This window comes from Salvelinus sp. IW2-2015, linkage group LG32 (genome assembly GCF_002910315.2).
Source record: "Salvelinus sp. IW2-2015 linkage group LG32, ASM291031v2, whole genome shotgun sequence".
NCBI lineage: Eukaryota > Metazoa > Chordata > Actinopteri > Salmoniformes > Salmonidae > Salvelinus > Salvelinus sp. IW2-2015.
Genome location: NC_036871.1, coordinates 30,216,609 through 30,233,172, shown reverse-complemented (window position 1 = coordinate 30,233,172; position 16,564 = coordinate 30,216,609). Strand labels below are relative to the sequence as shown.

Sequence of the window (16,564 nt, the reverse complement as noted above, 5' to 3'; positions counted from 1 at the left end):
GTAATATATATGCTAACTTTTGGAGATGAAGTAGGACCTCATCTCAATTTCCTGCAGCTTAAAGATCTCATGCCTCCAGGAACATCAACATGTTCTCACACCTTGAGTTCTAACACTAGTCCAGTCAGCAAACATCAAAAGCCAGATTTCTGACTGCACATTGCAGAAGTTCAGATGACTAATGATCAGGTTAGTGTGTGTGTGTGTGTGTGTGTGTGTGTGTGTGTGTGTGTGTGTGTGTGTGGTGTTGTGTGTGTGTGTGTGTGTGTGTGTGGTGTGTGTGTGTGTGGTGTGTGTGTGTGTGTGTACGTGTTACGCATACAGGGCGCTCCAGGGAATGTTCTGTACACCTGGGTCTATGAAACAGGGTGTTACCTACCTCATTGCATCTCTCTCTCTCTCTCACACACACACACACACACACACACACACACACACACACACACACACACACACACACACAACACACAACACAACAAACAAAGAGGTTGTGGAGATTGCCAGAGCCACACCCTGCATGCTTCTCCTTGGCTCCTGTATATACTTAGTGACACCACCACAGCTGGGAGAGAGGAAGTGAAGCGTTTTAACAATCTCACAAACTCTCTCACTCGTCCCATTGACTTACTCATCAACCACTCCTGTGTGTACCTTATGTAGAGTGACAAGTACTGTCTTTCTTGATGAGTCAAAAGTGCATCAGGTGTGACTGAAGACATGGACTATCAGGTTTGAGTTGTAGTTTCTGTTGACATTTCCTTCAGGTTTGTTTTTAAGGGGAACCTCATTGCTACTTGTAGATTCTTGATAAGCTATTTCGTCAATCAGTTCTCATGAAGGATTGTAATGGAATAATCTTAACTAGGCTTGTCCAAGGGATTCTAATGGTTCTCAGATGTGTGTACAAAAAGCACTTGCACAAAACCAATTTTTCAGTGAAGGATCTGTTATTCATTATAAATGGTTGGATCGCTGTTAAATATGAGTTTGTGCGTGCCGGTTCTGTCTTGCTGTTATTCTAACCTCAGCAGCCAGGCCACTAAAAGGACTAAGTCTACGTCTGAAAGGGCATTATATTTCCGATAAAGTACACTACTTTTAACCAGGGCTACTCCCTATAGTGCACTACTTTTGACCAGAACCCTGTAGACCCTGGTCAAAGGAAGCGCTCTATATAGTGGATAGGGTGCCAATTCAGACAAACCTTAGTTTTGTTTCTCCTTGTCGTGGCACAGTGTAATATCAGGTCTTTTAAAGCACGCGCTGAGCTGGGTCTGACTGCCTTAAAACTGATGATTTAAATGAAATACAGTGCAATGTTACAATGGCTTGTACACAACACACACACACACACACACACACACACACACACACACACACACACACACACACACACACACACACACACACACACACACACACACACACACACACACTAACACACACACGCGCTACATATATATGATTACAGCCTTTTCTACATTGTTCAATTGGCGTTTTTCCGCTCAATCTAAACACAATACCCCATCATGACAAAGCAAAACATTTACATAAGTATTCAGACCCTTTACTCAGTACTTTGTTGAAGCACCTTTGACAGTGATTACAGCCTCGAGTCTTCTTGGGTATGACGCTACAAGCTTGGCACACCTGTATTTGGGGAGTTTCTCCCATTCTTCTCTGCAGATCCTCTCAAGCTCTGTCAGGTTGGATGGGGAGTGTCGCTGCACAGCTATTTTCAGGTCTATCCAGAGATGTTTGATCGGGTTCAAGTCCGGGCTCTGGCTGGGCCACTCAAGTACATTGAGACTAGTCCCGAAGCCACTCCTGCGTTGTCTTGGCTGTGTGCTTATTAGGGTTGTTGTCCTGTTGGAATGTGAGCATTCGCCCCAGTCTGAGGTCCTGAGCGCTCTGGAGCAGGTTTTCATCAAGGATCTCTCTGTACTTTGCTCCGCTAATCTTTTCCTCGATCCTGACAAGTGTCCTTGCCACTGAAAAACATCCCCACAGCATGATGCTGCCACCACCATGCTTCACCGTGGGGATGGTGCCAGGTTTCTTCCAGACATGACGCTTGGCATTCAGGCCAAAGAGTTCTATCTTAGTTTCATCAGACCAGAGAATCTTGTTTCTTTGCCTTTTGGCAAACTCCAAGCTGGCTGTCATGTGCCTTTTAATGAGGAGTGGTTTCCGTCTGGACACTTCACCATAAAGGCCTGATTGGTGGAGTACTACCGAGATGGTTGTCCTTCTGGAAGGTTCTCCCATCTCCACAGAGGAACTCTGTAGCTCTGTCAGAGTGACCATTGGGTTCATGGTCACCTCCCTGACCAAGGCCCTTCTCCCCCGATTGCTCAGTTTGGCTGAGCAGCCAGCTCTAGGAAGAGTCTTGGTAGTTCCAAAATTCTGCAATTTAAGAATGATTGAGGCCACTGTGTTCTTGGGGACCWTCAATGSTGCATAAATGTTGTGTTACCCTTCCCCATATCTGTGCCTTGACACCATCCTGTCTCGGAGCTCTACGGACAATTCCTTCAACCTCATGGCTTGGTTTTTGCTCTGACATGCACTGTCAACTGTGGGACCTTTTATATATAGACATGTGTGTGCCTTTCCAAATCATGTCCAATCAATTGAATTTACCACAGGTGGACTCCAATCAAGTTGTAGAAACATCTCAAGGAGGATCAATGGAAACAGGATGCACCTGAGCTCAATTTCAAGTCTCATAGCAAAAGGGTCTGAATACTTATGTAAATAAGGTATCTGTTATTTATTTTTAATACGTTTGCTGAGGATTTTTATTTTTGAATCAATTTTAGAATAAGGCTGTAACGTAACAAAATGTGGAAAAAGTCAAGGGGTCTGAATACTTTTCCGAAGGCACTGTGTAATATTATACACACACACACACAACCAGATACAGTACAATGTTTAACATGGCTTATTGTGCAACTGCCTTGTGGAGTGTTTTCTTCAGACTGAATGTACCACTTTACAGCCAACCAGGCCTCAGGTGTTTTATTGTCAACAATAACTTTTGACCTTTGCTCATATTTCATTTTAATTCTTCAATAGATAATCTCTAACTGAAAGAAAGGTTACATTGATAAGACACAGGGTCATGTTTTAGGCCTGATTGTAGCTGAATGCTTAGTTTGATATTGTAAATAATGCTTATGCCACGTGACTGGGATCAATATGTTATCTCTCCTTATGACGTTATATGATGTCAAGATAATATGTTTATACAATTTCCTCTTACTGTGTATAGACAGGTTGTGATGATATCTTTTGTTTATTCCTTTTCGGCCTTTACGTCAGTCTTAATTGAGTTAATTAAATTAATTAAATCTCACATCATGCCTCTCCTAATTATAAAAGAAGAGGCAGCTTGCTGCAGTAGCATTGTAAGTCTGCCTCTGTTGGTAGGCGTTAGGGTGTTTAGGTTCTGCCTCTGTTGCCACGGTGTCAGGGCGTTAATTAGTGTGCGTACCAAATTACAACCTATTACCTATATTTAGTGCACTACTTTTGACCAGATTAGTGCACTATAAAGGGAATAGGGTGCATTTTGGGTGGCATCCTTAACCAGGCCAGTGGCGTGGATGGTAAGGGTACATGTCAGGGTGTCCCTTCAGGGACATGTTAACGAGGACTAGAACTTAACGTCCTCACAGAAGAACACAGCTGTTCATGTCCTATACACTTTCTCTGATTGGGCCCATCTCTAGCCCAGATCTGTTTGTGCTGTCTTGCCAGCGCTTATGTTTTTGGTGAGACAATGACCAGATGAATTGGCAGGACAGCATAAACAGATCTGGGACCAGGCTAGCCCATCTCAACTGATCACAACAGGGAGCAATAACAAACAAGTGAGGTGTACCATAAATAAGCAGACTTCGATTGTACTTTGACATTTGTGTTGCCAGTTTCATTATCAAGTTCAATGGCATCATACCCAGAATATTGTCAGTCTTTACAGCTACAGTATAGAATCTACTTTCACTTATTTGTTTCATTTATTTAATCACTTATTTTGTTTTATTGTTCAATAAAAAAAACAAAGACCACCAAAAAAATGACAAAAAAAATATATATTGGAAAGAGGACAGGCGATAAGAAAAGAATCCTGATGATATGTTTATTTCCTCCATTCTTGGAGATGAAAAGGTCAGTGTACGACAGCAAAGTGTTGTGCTGGTAAGATGTGTTTTATGCTGAGGCTACTGCTTGAGTTGTGGAGCTGTTCTGGCTTTGCTGTCTAGACCAGGCATGTTTAGGAATGCACTGTATTCCTAGGAACATTACAACAACAAGACTGACTGAAATAGGAAGAAATAAATCCCCTCTTTGTCCCAAAGCTCATATTCTGACACCAGGGACAAAATCCCCAGAATTTAAAGTGAGTCAGTGTCACTGTTGCTCAATCAAGACCATATGTTTTGGCAGAGCGATTTGTTAGGTATTTTATTAGGATCCCCATTAGCTGTTGCAAAAGCAGCAGCCACTCTTCCTGGGGTCCACACAAAACATGAAACATAATACAGAACATCATTAGACAAGAACAGCTCAAGGACAGAACTACATACATTTTTAAAAAGGAAKACGTAGCCTACATATCAGTACATACATACAAACTATCTAGGTCAAATAGGGGAGAGGCGTTGTGCCGCGAGGTGTTGCTTTATCTGTTTTTTGAAAACAGGTTTGCTGTTTATTCGAGCAATATGAGATGGAAGGAAGTTCCATGCAATAAGGGCTCTATATAATATTGTACGATTCTTTGAAATTTGTTACTGGATTTTGGGACTATGAAAAAGACCCCTGTGGCATGTCTGGTGGGAAAGGGGTGTGTCAGAGCTGTGTGTGTGACTATGCAAACAATTTGGGATTTTCAACACATTAATGGTTTCTTATAAAATGAAGAAGTGATGTGGTCAGTTTCTCCTCAACTCTTAGCAGAGAGACGGGCATGTTGCAGTAAGATTCTAATATCAGCCTTCTGATAATTAAGAGCAAAACGTGCCGCTCCGTTTGGCCAGCTGCAGCTTAACTAGGTCTTTCTGCAGCACTGGACCACACAACTGGACAATAACTCAAGATTAGACAAAACTAGAGCCTGCAGAACTTGCTTTTGTGAGTGTGGTGTCAAAAAGCAGCAGCATCTCTTATTACGCTAGACCTCTCCCCTCTTTGCAACCATTAAATCTCAGTTTCAAGTCAGATGTTTACATACACTTAGGTTGAGTCATTAAACTCGTTTTTCAACCACTCCACACATTTCTTGTTAACAAACCTATAGTTTTGCAAGTCGAGGTTGGAGGAAAGTTTGGTAGAACAAGTCGACTACTTTGTGCATGACACACAAGTAATTTTCTCCAACAATGTTTACAAACAGATTATTTCACTTATAAATCACTGTATCACAATTCCAGTGGGTCAGAAGTTACAATACACTAGGGGTTGGCGGGTTTGTTTGGCGCGTGGTGTGGATGTTTTTGGTGGTCTATAGTTGGGGGGTTTTAGAGTGATTGGGTTCTGTGGATTGTCTGGAGTCTATTGTTCCTGGGTCAGGTGTATTGGATGTTTTGCGTGTTGGTTTGCTGTTGTGTTTTCTCGCATGATGGCGGTGTTCGTGTGTTTGTGTGGTGTGCTTTGTATTCGCTTTTAGTCTCTGTGATTCCATTGTGCCGTCCTAAACAGCTTTGTGCACATTTCCTAGAAACTGATCGTCATGCGTCTTCTGAAGCACATTCTATGAAGCCTCATATATTTTACATTATTCCTGCAGTCACATATCCTACTTGGACATGGCTGTAGCTTGTGATGTTATTTCCAAGATGGATCCTCACGACTCACAATCTCTTAGTGGGCGCTTTGTGCTTGACCATTTCTGATGGGATAAACATCAAAAGAATTCAGCCAAGACCTCAGAAAATGATAGACTTGCTTAGAGGCTCTCCACTTAATACGTACTTGGTACTCTTTTTGCCGTTTTGGGAGCAATTTCCTACAAGCCTCGGGCTAATGGGTATCGCGGTTTTCACAGTCTTCTATCCTGTTACAAACCATTTATGTTACATTGTCTTCAAGTTACATGCACATCCATCGGGACATTGCATGTTCCGTCATACCACTCAGGAAGGAGACGCTGTTCTTGATCTCCCGTAGAGAATGACGAACTTCTCTTGGTTCGCAAAAATCCTAGTGCAATCAATCTGCAGTTAATTCAACGACAGGCACTTGCTGAGGATGGTCTGGGACTCGTCGGTACCTGGGTACGAAGGAAAGCTGAGGTCTATATTTCCGTTAAAGTGGCACTATGTTCCTCTGAGGGTTTCGAGCTACTAACCTGAAAGGCCCACGGTGCTAGGGTTGCGCGGAACAGAGAACGCCAGCGGTGTCTGGCATAAAGTTCCGTCTCATAGGTCAATAGGGTGCTTCTAGTACTACAGGGTTCTTGCAATTCTGCATTAGCATGGGACTGACAGAGAGTTATCTCGTGACGGTGTTTGGAGAAGAGGGTCTCTTCTGGTTCTATGATGCAAACGATACTTGTTATGGATACTTTTGGCATAAATGACCATTGTGGGGTTATTGTATTTCGTTGTGAGGGAGAGGAAAGCACAGGATGGGTACGTGGACGAAGCCAAAGAACTTTATTCGCAATCTTGAACTCATCTAAAACTGCGAGCTAGGGTATCGCGAATCGGCTAGGTGTGGGTAATAGCATTTAATGAATATCTGAAACACTGAAGCACGGGGGTGGCAGCATCATGCTGTCGGGGTGCTTTGCTGCGGAGGACTGGTGCAGCCTCAAAAATAGATGGCTTCATGAAGGCAGGAAAATTATGTGGATATATTGAAGCAAGGTCCAAGACATCAGTCAGGAAGTTAAAGCTTGGTCGCAAATGCGGTGTTCCAAATGGACAATGACCCCAAGCATACTTCCAAAAGTTGTGGCAAATGGCTTAAGGACAACAAAGTCAAGGTAATGGAGTGGCCATTCACAAAGCCCTGACCTCAATCAATTGAAACTATGTGGGCAGAACTGAAAAACTGTGGTGCGAGCAAGGAGGCCTACAAATCTGACTCAGTTAACCACCGTCAGGCAGGAATGGGCCAAAATTCACCAACATTGTGGGATAAGCTGTGTAGTGAGGGCTACCTGAATGTTTTGACCCAAGTTAAACAATTTAATGAGCAATGCTACATAAACACTAATTGATGTAGTAAACTTCTGACCACTGGGAATGTGATGAAAGAAATAAAAGCTGAATAACTAATTCTCTCTACTATTATTCTGACATTTCACATTCTTCAAAAAAAGTGGTGATCCTAACTGACCTAAGACAGGACATTTTACTAGGATTAAATGTCAGGATTGGTGAAGAGTTTAAATGTATTTGGCTAAGGTGTTTTGTAAACTTCCGACTTCAATGTATATGTTTTTGACCATAACAGTTTACTATCTAGGTAACGCCAAGTAATTAGTCTTGAGGTCGACCGATTATGATTTTTCAACGCCGATACCGATTATTGGAGGACAAAAAGCCGATGCCGATTAATGATTATTTTAACTTAATACATCAATAAAATCAATTTAGCCTCAATAATAATAATGAAAAAATGTTCAATTTGGTTTAAATAATGCAAAAACAAAGTGTTGGAGAAGAAAGTAAAAGTGCAATATGTACCATATAAGAAAGCTAACGTTTAAGTTCCTTGCTCAGAACATGAGAACATATTAAAGCTGGTGGTTTCCTTTTAACATGAGTCTCAATATTCCAGGTAGAAGTTTTAGGTTGTAGTTGTTTTATAGGAATCATAGGATTATTTCTCTCTATACGATTTGTATTTCATTACCTTTGACTATTGAATGTTCTTTATAGCACTTTAGTATTGCCAGTGTAACAGTATAGCTTCCGTCCCTCTCCTCAACTCCTACCTGGGCTCGAACCAGGAACAAACCAGGAAAATATCGACAACAGCCACCCTCGAAGCAGCGATACCCATGCAGAGCAAGGGGAACAACTACTCAAGTCTCAGAGCGAGTGACGTTTGAAACGCTATTAGCGCGTACCTCGCTAACTAGCTAGCCATTTCACATCGGTTACACCAGCCTAATCTTGGGAGTTGATAGGCTTGAAGTCATAAACAGCGCAATGCTTGAAGCACAGCGACGGGCTGCTGGCAAAACGCACTAAAGTGCTGTTTGAATGAATGCTTACGAGCCTGCTGGTGCCTACCATCGCTCAGTCAGACTGCTCTATCAAATCATAGACTTAATTATAACACAATAACATACAGAAATACGAGCCTTAGGTCATTAATATGGTCGAATCCGGAAACTATCATCTCGAAAACAAAACGTTTATACTTTCAGTGAAATACGGAACCGTTCCGTATTTTATATAAGGGGTGGCATCCATAAGTCTAAATAGTCCTGTTACATTGCACAACCTTCAATGTTATGTCATATTACATAAAAGTCTGGCAAATTAGTTCGCAACGTGCCAGGCGGACCAAACTGTTGCATATACCCTAACTCTGCGTGCAATGAACGCAAGAGGAGTGACACAATTTCACCTGGTTAATATTGCCTGCTAACCTGGATTTCTTTTAGCTAAAATAAAGGTTTAAAAATATATACTTCTGTGTATTGATTTTAAGAAAGGCATTGATGTTTATGGTTAGGTACAGTCGTGCAACGATTGTGCTTTTTTCGCAAATGCGCTTTTGTTAAATCATCCCCATTTGGTGAAGTTGGCTGTCTTTGTTAGGAAGAAATAGTCTTCACACAGTTTGCAATGAGCTAGGCGGCCCAAACTGCTGCATATACCCTGACTCTGTTGCAAGAGAAGTGACACCATTTTTCTAGTTAAAATAAATTCATGTTAGCAGGCAATATTAACTAAATATGCAGGTTTAAAAATATATACTTGTGTATTGATTTTAAGAAAGGCATTGATGTTTATGGTTAGGTACACATTGGAGCAACGACAGTCCTTTTTCATGATTGCCACCGCATCGATTAATAGCAACGCAGAACACGCTAGATAAACTAGTAATATCATCAACCATGTGTAGTTAACTAGTGATTATGATTGATTGATTGTTTTTTATAAGATAAGTTTATGCTAGCTAGAAACTTACCATGGCTTCTTACTGCTTTCGCGTAACAGGCAGGCTCCTCGTGGAGTGCAATGTAATCAGGTGGTTAGAGCGTTGGACTAGTTAACCGTAAGGTTGCAAGATTGAATCCCCGAGCTGACAAGGTCAAAATCTGTCGTTCTGCCCCTGAACAAGGCAGTTAACCCACCGTTCCTAGGCCGTCATTGAAAATAAGAATGTGTTCTTAACTGACTTGCCTAGTTAAATAAAGGTTAAAAAAAAAATGACAAATCGTGTCCAAAAATATCGATTTCCGATTTGTTATGAAAACTTGAAATCGGCCCTAATTAATCGGCATTCCGATTATTGGTCGACCTCTAATTTAGTCTCATCAACTTGTTCAACAGCCACACCATTCATTACCATATTCAGCTGAGGTATAGCAATTAAGGAATGATTTGTAACAAAAACAATGCTCTTAGTTTTAGAGATGTTCAGGACCAGTTTATTACTGGCCACCCATTCCAAAACAGACTGCAACTCTTTGTTAAGGGTTTTAGTGACTTCATTAGCGGTGGTTGCTGTTGCGTATATGGTTGAATCATCAGCATACATGGACACACATGCTTGTGGAATTACTTTGGCTTCCCTCCAGGCCTGAGGACAAATACTTTCCTCTAGGCTCAGACTAAAAATATGACAGATAGGAGTGGCTATAGAGTCAGCTATCATCCTCAGTAGCTTTCCATCTAAGTTTCAATGCCAGGAGGTTTGTCATTATTGATCGTTAACAATAATTTTCCACCTCTCCACCTCTCCCACACTAACTTAACAAAATTCAAACTTGCATTGCTTTTCTTTCATTTTTTTATGCATGAATATAATTGCTCACTGTTTGTCGTGGGCATTTCCTGCCTAAGTTTGCCCACTTTGCCAATGAAATAATAATTAAAATAATTGGCAACATCAAATGGTTCATCTGTGTCACGTTCCTGACCTTATTTCCTTTATTTTGTCTTTGTTTAGTATGGTCAGGGCGTGAGTTGGGGTGGGCATTCTATGTTATGTGTTTCTATGTTGGGTTCAATGTATTAGCCTGATATGGTTCTCAATTAGGGGCACGTGTTTTACGTTTCCTCTGATTGAGAACCATATTAAGGTAGGCTGTTCTCACTGTTTGTTTGTGGGTGATTGTTCCTGTGTCAGTGTTTGTACCACACGGGACTGTTTGTTTCGTTTCGTTCGTTCGTGTGTTCCGTGCGTTCATGTGTTTTGTTCTCAAGTTCAGGTCTGTTCACGTCGTTTGTTATTTTGTAGTTTGTTCAAGTGTTTTTRGTCTTCGTTTAAATAAACGTGATTATGTCTTTAAACTACGCTGCATATTGGTCCGATCCTTGCTCCTCTTCAGATGAGGAGAAAGACGAGCGTTACAATCTGATTCGATGAAAGATGGAGATGAATATCTTTCTACCCACAATTTCATTTAAATTACTAAAGTTTTTTTCCCATCATTCTTTATATCATTGATCTTGGCTTCATAATAAAGTTTCTTCTTCTTTTGGTTGAGGTTAGTCACATAATTTCTCAATTTGCAGTAAGTAAGCCAGTCAGATGTACAGCCAGACTTATTAGCCACTCTTTTTGCCCCATCTCTTTCAACCATAGTTTTTCAAGTCCTCATCAATCGATGGAGCCTTAACAGTTCTAACAGTCAGTTTCTTAACAGGTGCATGTTTATCAATAATTGGAAGAAGCAATTTCATAAATTCATCAAGTGCAGCGTCTGGATGCTCCTCATTAATCACATCAGACCAACAAATATTTTTAACATCATCCACATAAGAGTCACAGCAAAATCTTTTGTATGATCTCTTATATACTATTTTAGGCCCAGATGTTGGAACTTTGACTTTCCTGGATATAGCCACTATATTGTGATCACTGCATCCAATGGGTATGGATACAGCTTTAGAACAAAGTTCTACAGTATTAGTAAAAATGTGATCGATACATGTGCATGATCTTGTTCCTGTAGTGTTTGTAAACACCCTGGTAGGTTGATTAATAACCTGAACCAGATTACAGGCACTGGTTACAGTAAGAAGAGGACAGCTTGATGAAAACCAGTCAATATTCAGGTCCCCAAGAAAGTAGACCACTTTACATGTTTGTTTACATCACATACACTATCAATCATTTCACACATATTATTTAGATACTGACTGGTGGCCTAACACCCCAAAAGAAAAGGCTTTAGATGTGCCAAGTGAACCTGCAACCACAACACTTCAATAACACTTGACATAAGATCTTCTCTAAACATTACAGGGATATGGCTCTGAATATATACATTCTCTTCTATAAATGTGATATCCTTGTATTGCTAATGATGTATCATCAAATGAATTATCTAAGTGAGTCTCAGACATGGCAAATGTATCTTCAATAGTGTTGGCTTATTGGCTTATTCAAACACGTTTTTGTAATCGTAGATTAGAGCAGGGGTTTTCAAACTTTTCTTGCCCAGGGACCRCTGCTCAGGAAAACCAGGGACTCCCATCATATGTTAGCAAAAAATAATATTTATCACATCTCGTCTTATTAGGTGAATGATAATGGCAAGTAGAAGTAGTCAACATTTTAAAATTAATAGATTTTGTAGATATTTTGAACTGCCAACAGTTCATTGGAAGAGGAAGTGTAAACTCTAACATACCTTTTAGCTTATAGGCTATCTTGGCAGTGTAGAGAAAATGTTGCTGTTGTAAAGCTTATTAAAAAAWATATATTGTTCAATATCCTTTCTGCATGCTCTCTATCTGGTTTTAGTCGTTTAAGTTGACACTGAAACTGTTTTTCCATCCCGCCTATACAGAAAAAAACCCTGTAATTAGCTTCAATGACTGTAATTTCTTCCATATTAAAGGGATAGTTCGAGATTTTGGCCATGAAGCCATTTATCTACTTCCCCGGAGTCGGATGAACCGGAACAGCTAGCATGCTAACTGTTCCTGTAAACTTCCAGTCATTGCACTGACGCTAGTTAGTATTGGCTTTTGAAACTACCTCTAACTTCCTTCATACTGGATGCAGAGACATAAAAATGGTATCCACGATGCTATTCTGTTGCAGCTAGTGATATTCCAAAAATAATTATTGTTCACATAAAAAGTCKKKAAAAAATATTAAAATAAATAATAATAATTTGCGGACCAACTGCAGTACCCCAGTTTGAAAACCCCTGGATTAGAGCATTATAATCCTTTTATCGTAGGCTTTTGTTGTAGTAGCTCGCTCAAAGGCTTTATAGTTATTGCATACACACATGCATCAACAACACTTGGAAGATCCTGAGAAGTTTGTTGATTCGTGCCAAGAATGGGAGTTATCAAGCAAAATGCCTCCGGCTTTGATTTCCAGGAATTCCTTAAATAATCCTTGTTGTCTAACTGGAAAACCTGTCTAAACATCAGAAGATGCAGTATTCATGGACCGATTAACGTTAATGCTGCCACTATTCTTCCTAGTGACAGGGAGATGAGTGGAATAGATAATAGACCAAAGATAACGTGTGTGTGTGTGTGTGTGTGTGTGTGTGTGTGTGTGTGTGTGTGTGTGTGTGTGTGAATATTAGCTCCAACATTTCTGCAGAGATGACATGGCGCAGACATGGCGTTTGTTTTAACTAGCCTGAATAGCAGTGGAAAGAGTCTGAGCCAAGATAAATACAGCCAGCCAGCTCAGAGCTCACTGCGACTCATGAGTAAGCACTAGCATTGTAGGGATCGAGTTCCCATTGTAGATTGAATCCAGATCAGCTATTTAATGCATCTGAATGAGCCAAATGATGACTGTGCACACTTACAAACAAATATACTAAACATCTGTGATACCTAAGAGAAGCCAAAGAGAAACAGAGTGGGTGTCCTTTGTTGTGTTGGGTATGCCAATATGAATTTGAGCAGAGACTGCATGATGATTAGCACTATCCATGTATGTGGGCTTGGTAGCTTAGATATTTACTGTCTACACTGAGTGTACAAAACATTAGGAACACCTTCCTAATATTGGGTTGCACCCCTTTTGCCCTCAGAACAGACTCAAATCGTCTGGGCATGGACACTACAAGGTGTCAAACGTTCCACAGGGATGCTGGCCCATGTTGACTCTAATGCTTCCCACAGTTGTCAAGTTGGCTAGATGTCCTTTGGGTGATGTCCTTTGGGGACCATTCTTGAAACACACGGAAAACTGTTGAGCGTGAAAAACCCAGCAGCTTTTCAGTTCTTGACACACTCAAACCGGTACACCTGGCACCTACTACCATACCCCGTTCAAAGGCACTTCAATATTTTGTCTTTCCCATTTAGCCTCTGAATGGCACACATACACAATCCATGTCTCAATTGTCTCAAGGCTCAAKAATCCTTCTTTAACCTGTCTTCTTCCCTTCACTGATTTGAAGTGGATTTAACAAGTGACATCAATAAGGGATCATAGCTTTCACCTGGATTCACCTGGTCAGTCTGTCATGGAATGAGCAGSTGTTACTAATMTTTTGTACACTCAGTGTAGATCAAGGCAGCAATATTTTGACAACGGGCATATTTGTTCTGGCCACATCACCAACTTTTTTTTTATATGAATGGGCCTACTAACTCTAAATGTTCCTTGTGAAATTCAAGTTTACGCTKTGATGTTCTCATCTACTTTCCTGGATCATCATCTCCTCACTCTTCATCCACAGTGTGCCAGGGCGTCACTAACCGGTTCAGCCTGCTTGGGTCAAAAGAGGACCACTACCTGAACATGGTCAAGACCTACAGCAACTGCACTGTGGTCCTGGAGAACCTGGAGGTCACATACATGGAGGACTACCATGATCTGTCTTTCCTCAGGGTAAGATAAAGGAATGCTAGCCTGGTACCAGATCTGTTTGTGCTATCTTGCCAAGTCCTATGGACAATGACCATAAGAGATACCAGGCTACAGGTCAGGAACACATTTGTCTGGAGAAAGCAATACTGGATAAAAACATGTACATAACAGCTGCTTAAAACACCTTACAAGCTTGCTTTAACCTACAGACATTAGTGATGCATCGATATTTCATTTTTGGCTGATACCGATATCCGATATTTTCCTTGCCAAAAAATAAATAAAGCGAAACCGATAACCGATATTACATTTTTTTGTGGTCTTTTAAGCATTCTAGTACAGTTAAATAATTAACACACACATGGACACAGCGGTCGAAGGCAGTGCATCTCAGTGCAAGAGGCGTCACTACAGTCCCTGGTTCGAATCCAGGCTGTATCACATTGGCTGGTTTTTGGGAGTCCCATAGGGCGGTGCACAATTTGCCCAGCGTTGTCCGGGTTTGGCCGGGGTAGGCCGTCATTATAAATAAGAATTTATTCTTAACTGACTTGCCTAGTTAAAGGTTACACACACACACACACACACACACACACACACACACTGACCAAAAAGTTATTTTGTTGGCATTTACGTATGTCCCCATTACCAGTAAAACATAATCAAAACCTATTTCTTTCACTTACTTGCTGTGCTGTTTCGTTGTTCATTTGTTCATTCTCAACCAGGATTTCATCATGCATGTGAAGTTTCAGCTCTGTCTGTCTGTGGCCTCTCTTCCTCGGTGCGCACTGTCACTGTGTCTGTTTCCATCTTGTCCAGCTGTGTATGTAACATTTCACGTAAACCCTGTTTCTTGTCTGCATCGAAGTAGCGGTCCTTGTACATAGCATCGAGCATGGTGGCGACACAGTAGAGAGAATGCCACCGAGTCGCTTGTTCACAGCCTGTGTCTGCAGTTTTGTTGAGTAGGCGTTTCAATGCCATGACAGAGGGTATCACGTCTGCTGCAGGTGCAGTTGATGAGCTTATTTCTCGAGTCAGTTGTTRGAATGGAGCTAGCTAGTGTGTCCATGTTTCAAACATGTTGTCAAATGCCATTGAAATGGCAGCAGCGGTATGAGAACCAGCACATTCTTGAGCATGCAATACGGCTTTCCTCAGTAGGAAATCCTCGTCAACCCACTGTGCTGTCAGACTCGGCATGCTCATGGGGCTGACATTGCTGGTCCAAATGTTAGTCATGAAGCTAATAGCAGTGGCACTATTACTGTGTAACTCCGGTATGGCAACATCTGAAAAATAGCGCACTTGGTAGTGTGTACCGGTGCTTGACCAGTCGGTGAAAGCCAACATCACCGATGACAGAGAACGGTTGATTGTCAATGGTAATGAATTCCATTATCTTGGCATTAATGGACTTCGCCTTTAAGTTGTCTTGCTGAAATGTTGTTACTCTTTCAAATGACTGCTCGATCCACACAGCAGACATTGTGGGCTAGTTTAGGAATGCTGTGTTGCACGTGTAGCGCAAAATTTTACGTGGCGTCTTACGTCAGGTACCTACGTTATATAGGCAGCATTGACATCGGTTTTGCACATCGGTGTTAAACTAGACATCGGGCCGATACTGATGTTGGCCTTTTTAGCTAATATCGTCCAATTCCGATATGGTCACCGATATATCGTGCCTCCCTAACGGACATGGTCCAATGTCATTGAAAACGAGCAAGCTGTCAAACACTTGAAGCCTCATTAGAGCCTTGTTGCTTCAGTTGAAATTGTCTTAGGTTGAGTTTATAACGCTGAATAGCATCAGTGTGTTACTGGAAGTACCCTTGTGGGAACCTTGTCTAGCTATGAGGATATAGACAGGCTGATGCGAAAACCAGCAGGACTGGAGCTGGACCCTGTAGGTGTGGAGTTGTTCACCCCTGGCATAGCGTGTGAATTCCAGTTAAACCTTTCCTTGTTTGCCTCCAGTCCATCCAGGAGGTGGGTGGCTACGTTCTGATTGCCCTCAACACAGCCAACAGGATTCCCCTGGACAACCTGCGCATCATCCGAGGCCACACTCTCTATGACAGTGGCTTTGCCCTGGCTGTGGTGCTGAACTATAACAAGTCCATGCGAGCAGGCACCACTGAGCTGCCTCTGACCAGCCTCACAGGTCAGTCTATAGGCCTGTCCCTGCTCTGTCCAGGCAGGTCTATACCCAGCCTCATAATGACTAGTCACTGTGGGACTTCTCACATACTAGAGCCAAACCAGGGAAACTCTAAGCCCTAGTTATAAGCTATAAAATAGGGTTAGGGTTGAGGATTAGGGTTAGGGTTAACCCGGGATGTGGACACAAAGCTAAGGTTACGGTTAAAGCTAAGGTTAGGGTTGAACCAGGATGTGGACACGAAGCTAGGGTTATGGTTAAGGCTACTGTTGGGGTTGAACCAGGATGTGGACACAAAGCTAGGTTTAGGGTTGAACCAGGATATGGACATGCTAGGTTTAGGGTTGAACCAGGATATGGACATGAAGCTAGGGTTTAGGGTTAGGGTAACCAGGATGTGGA

At 41.6% G+C, this 16,564-nt stretch overlaps 1 protein-coding gene across 1 annotated transcript in view; it reads left to right on the top strand.

The window, feature by feature from the left end:
• The window catches only part of LOC111956947 (epidermal growth factor receptor-like), a 117,848-nt gene that overhangs the window by 48,166 nt on the left and 53,118 nt on the right, over positions 1–16,564 (top strand). The window contains exons 2-3 of the mRNA XM_023977659.2: positions 13,865–14,016; positions 15,979–16,165. Of these exons, the coding sequence (XP_023833427.1) occupies positions 13,865–14,016; positions 15,979–16,165 (339 nt within the window). The remainder of the gene's footprint in view (positions 1–13,864; positions 14,017–15,978; positions 16,166–16,564) is intronic.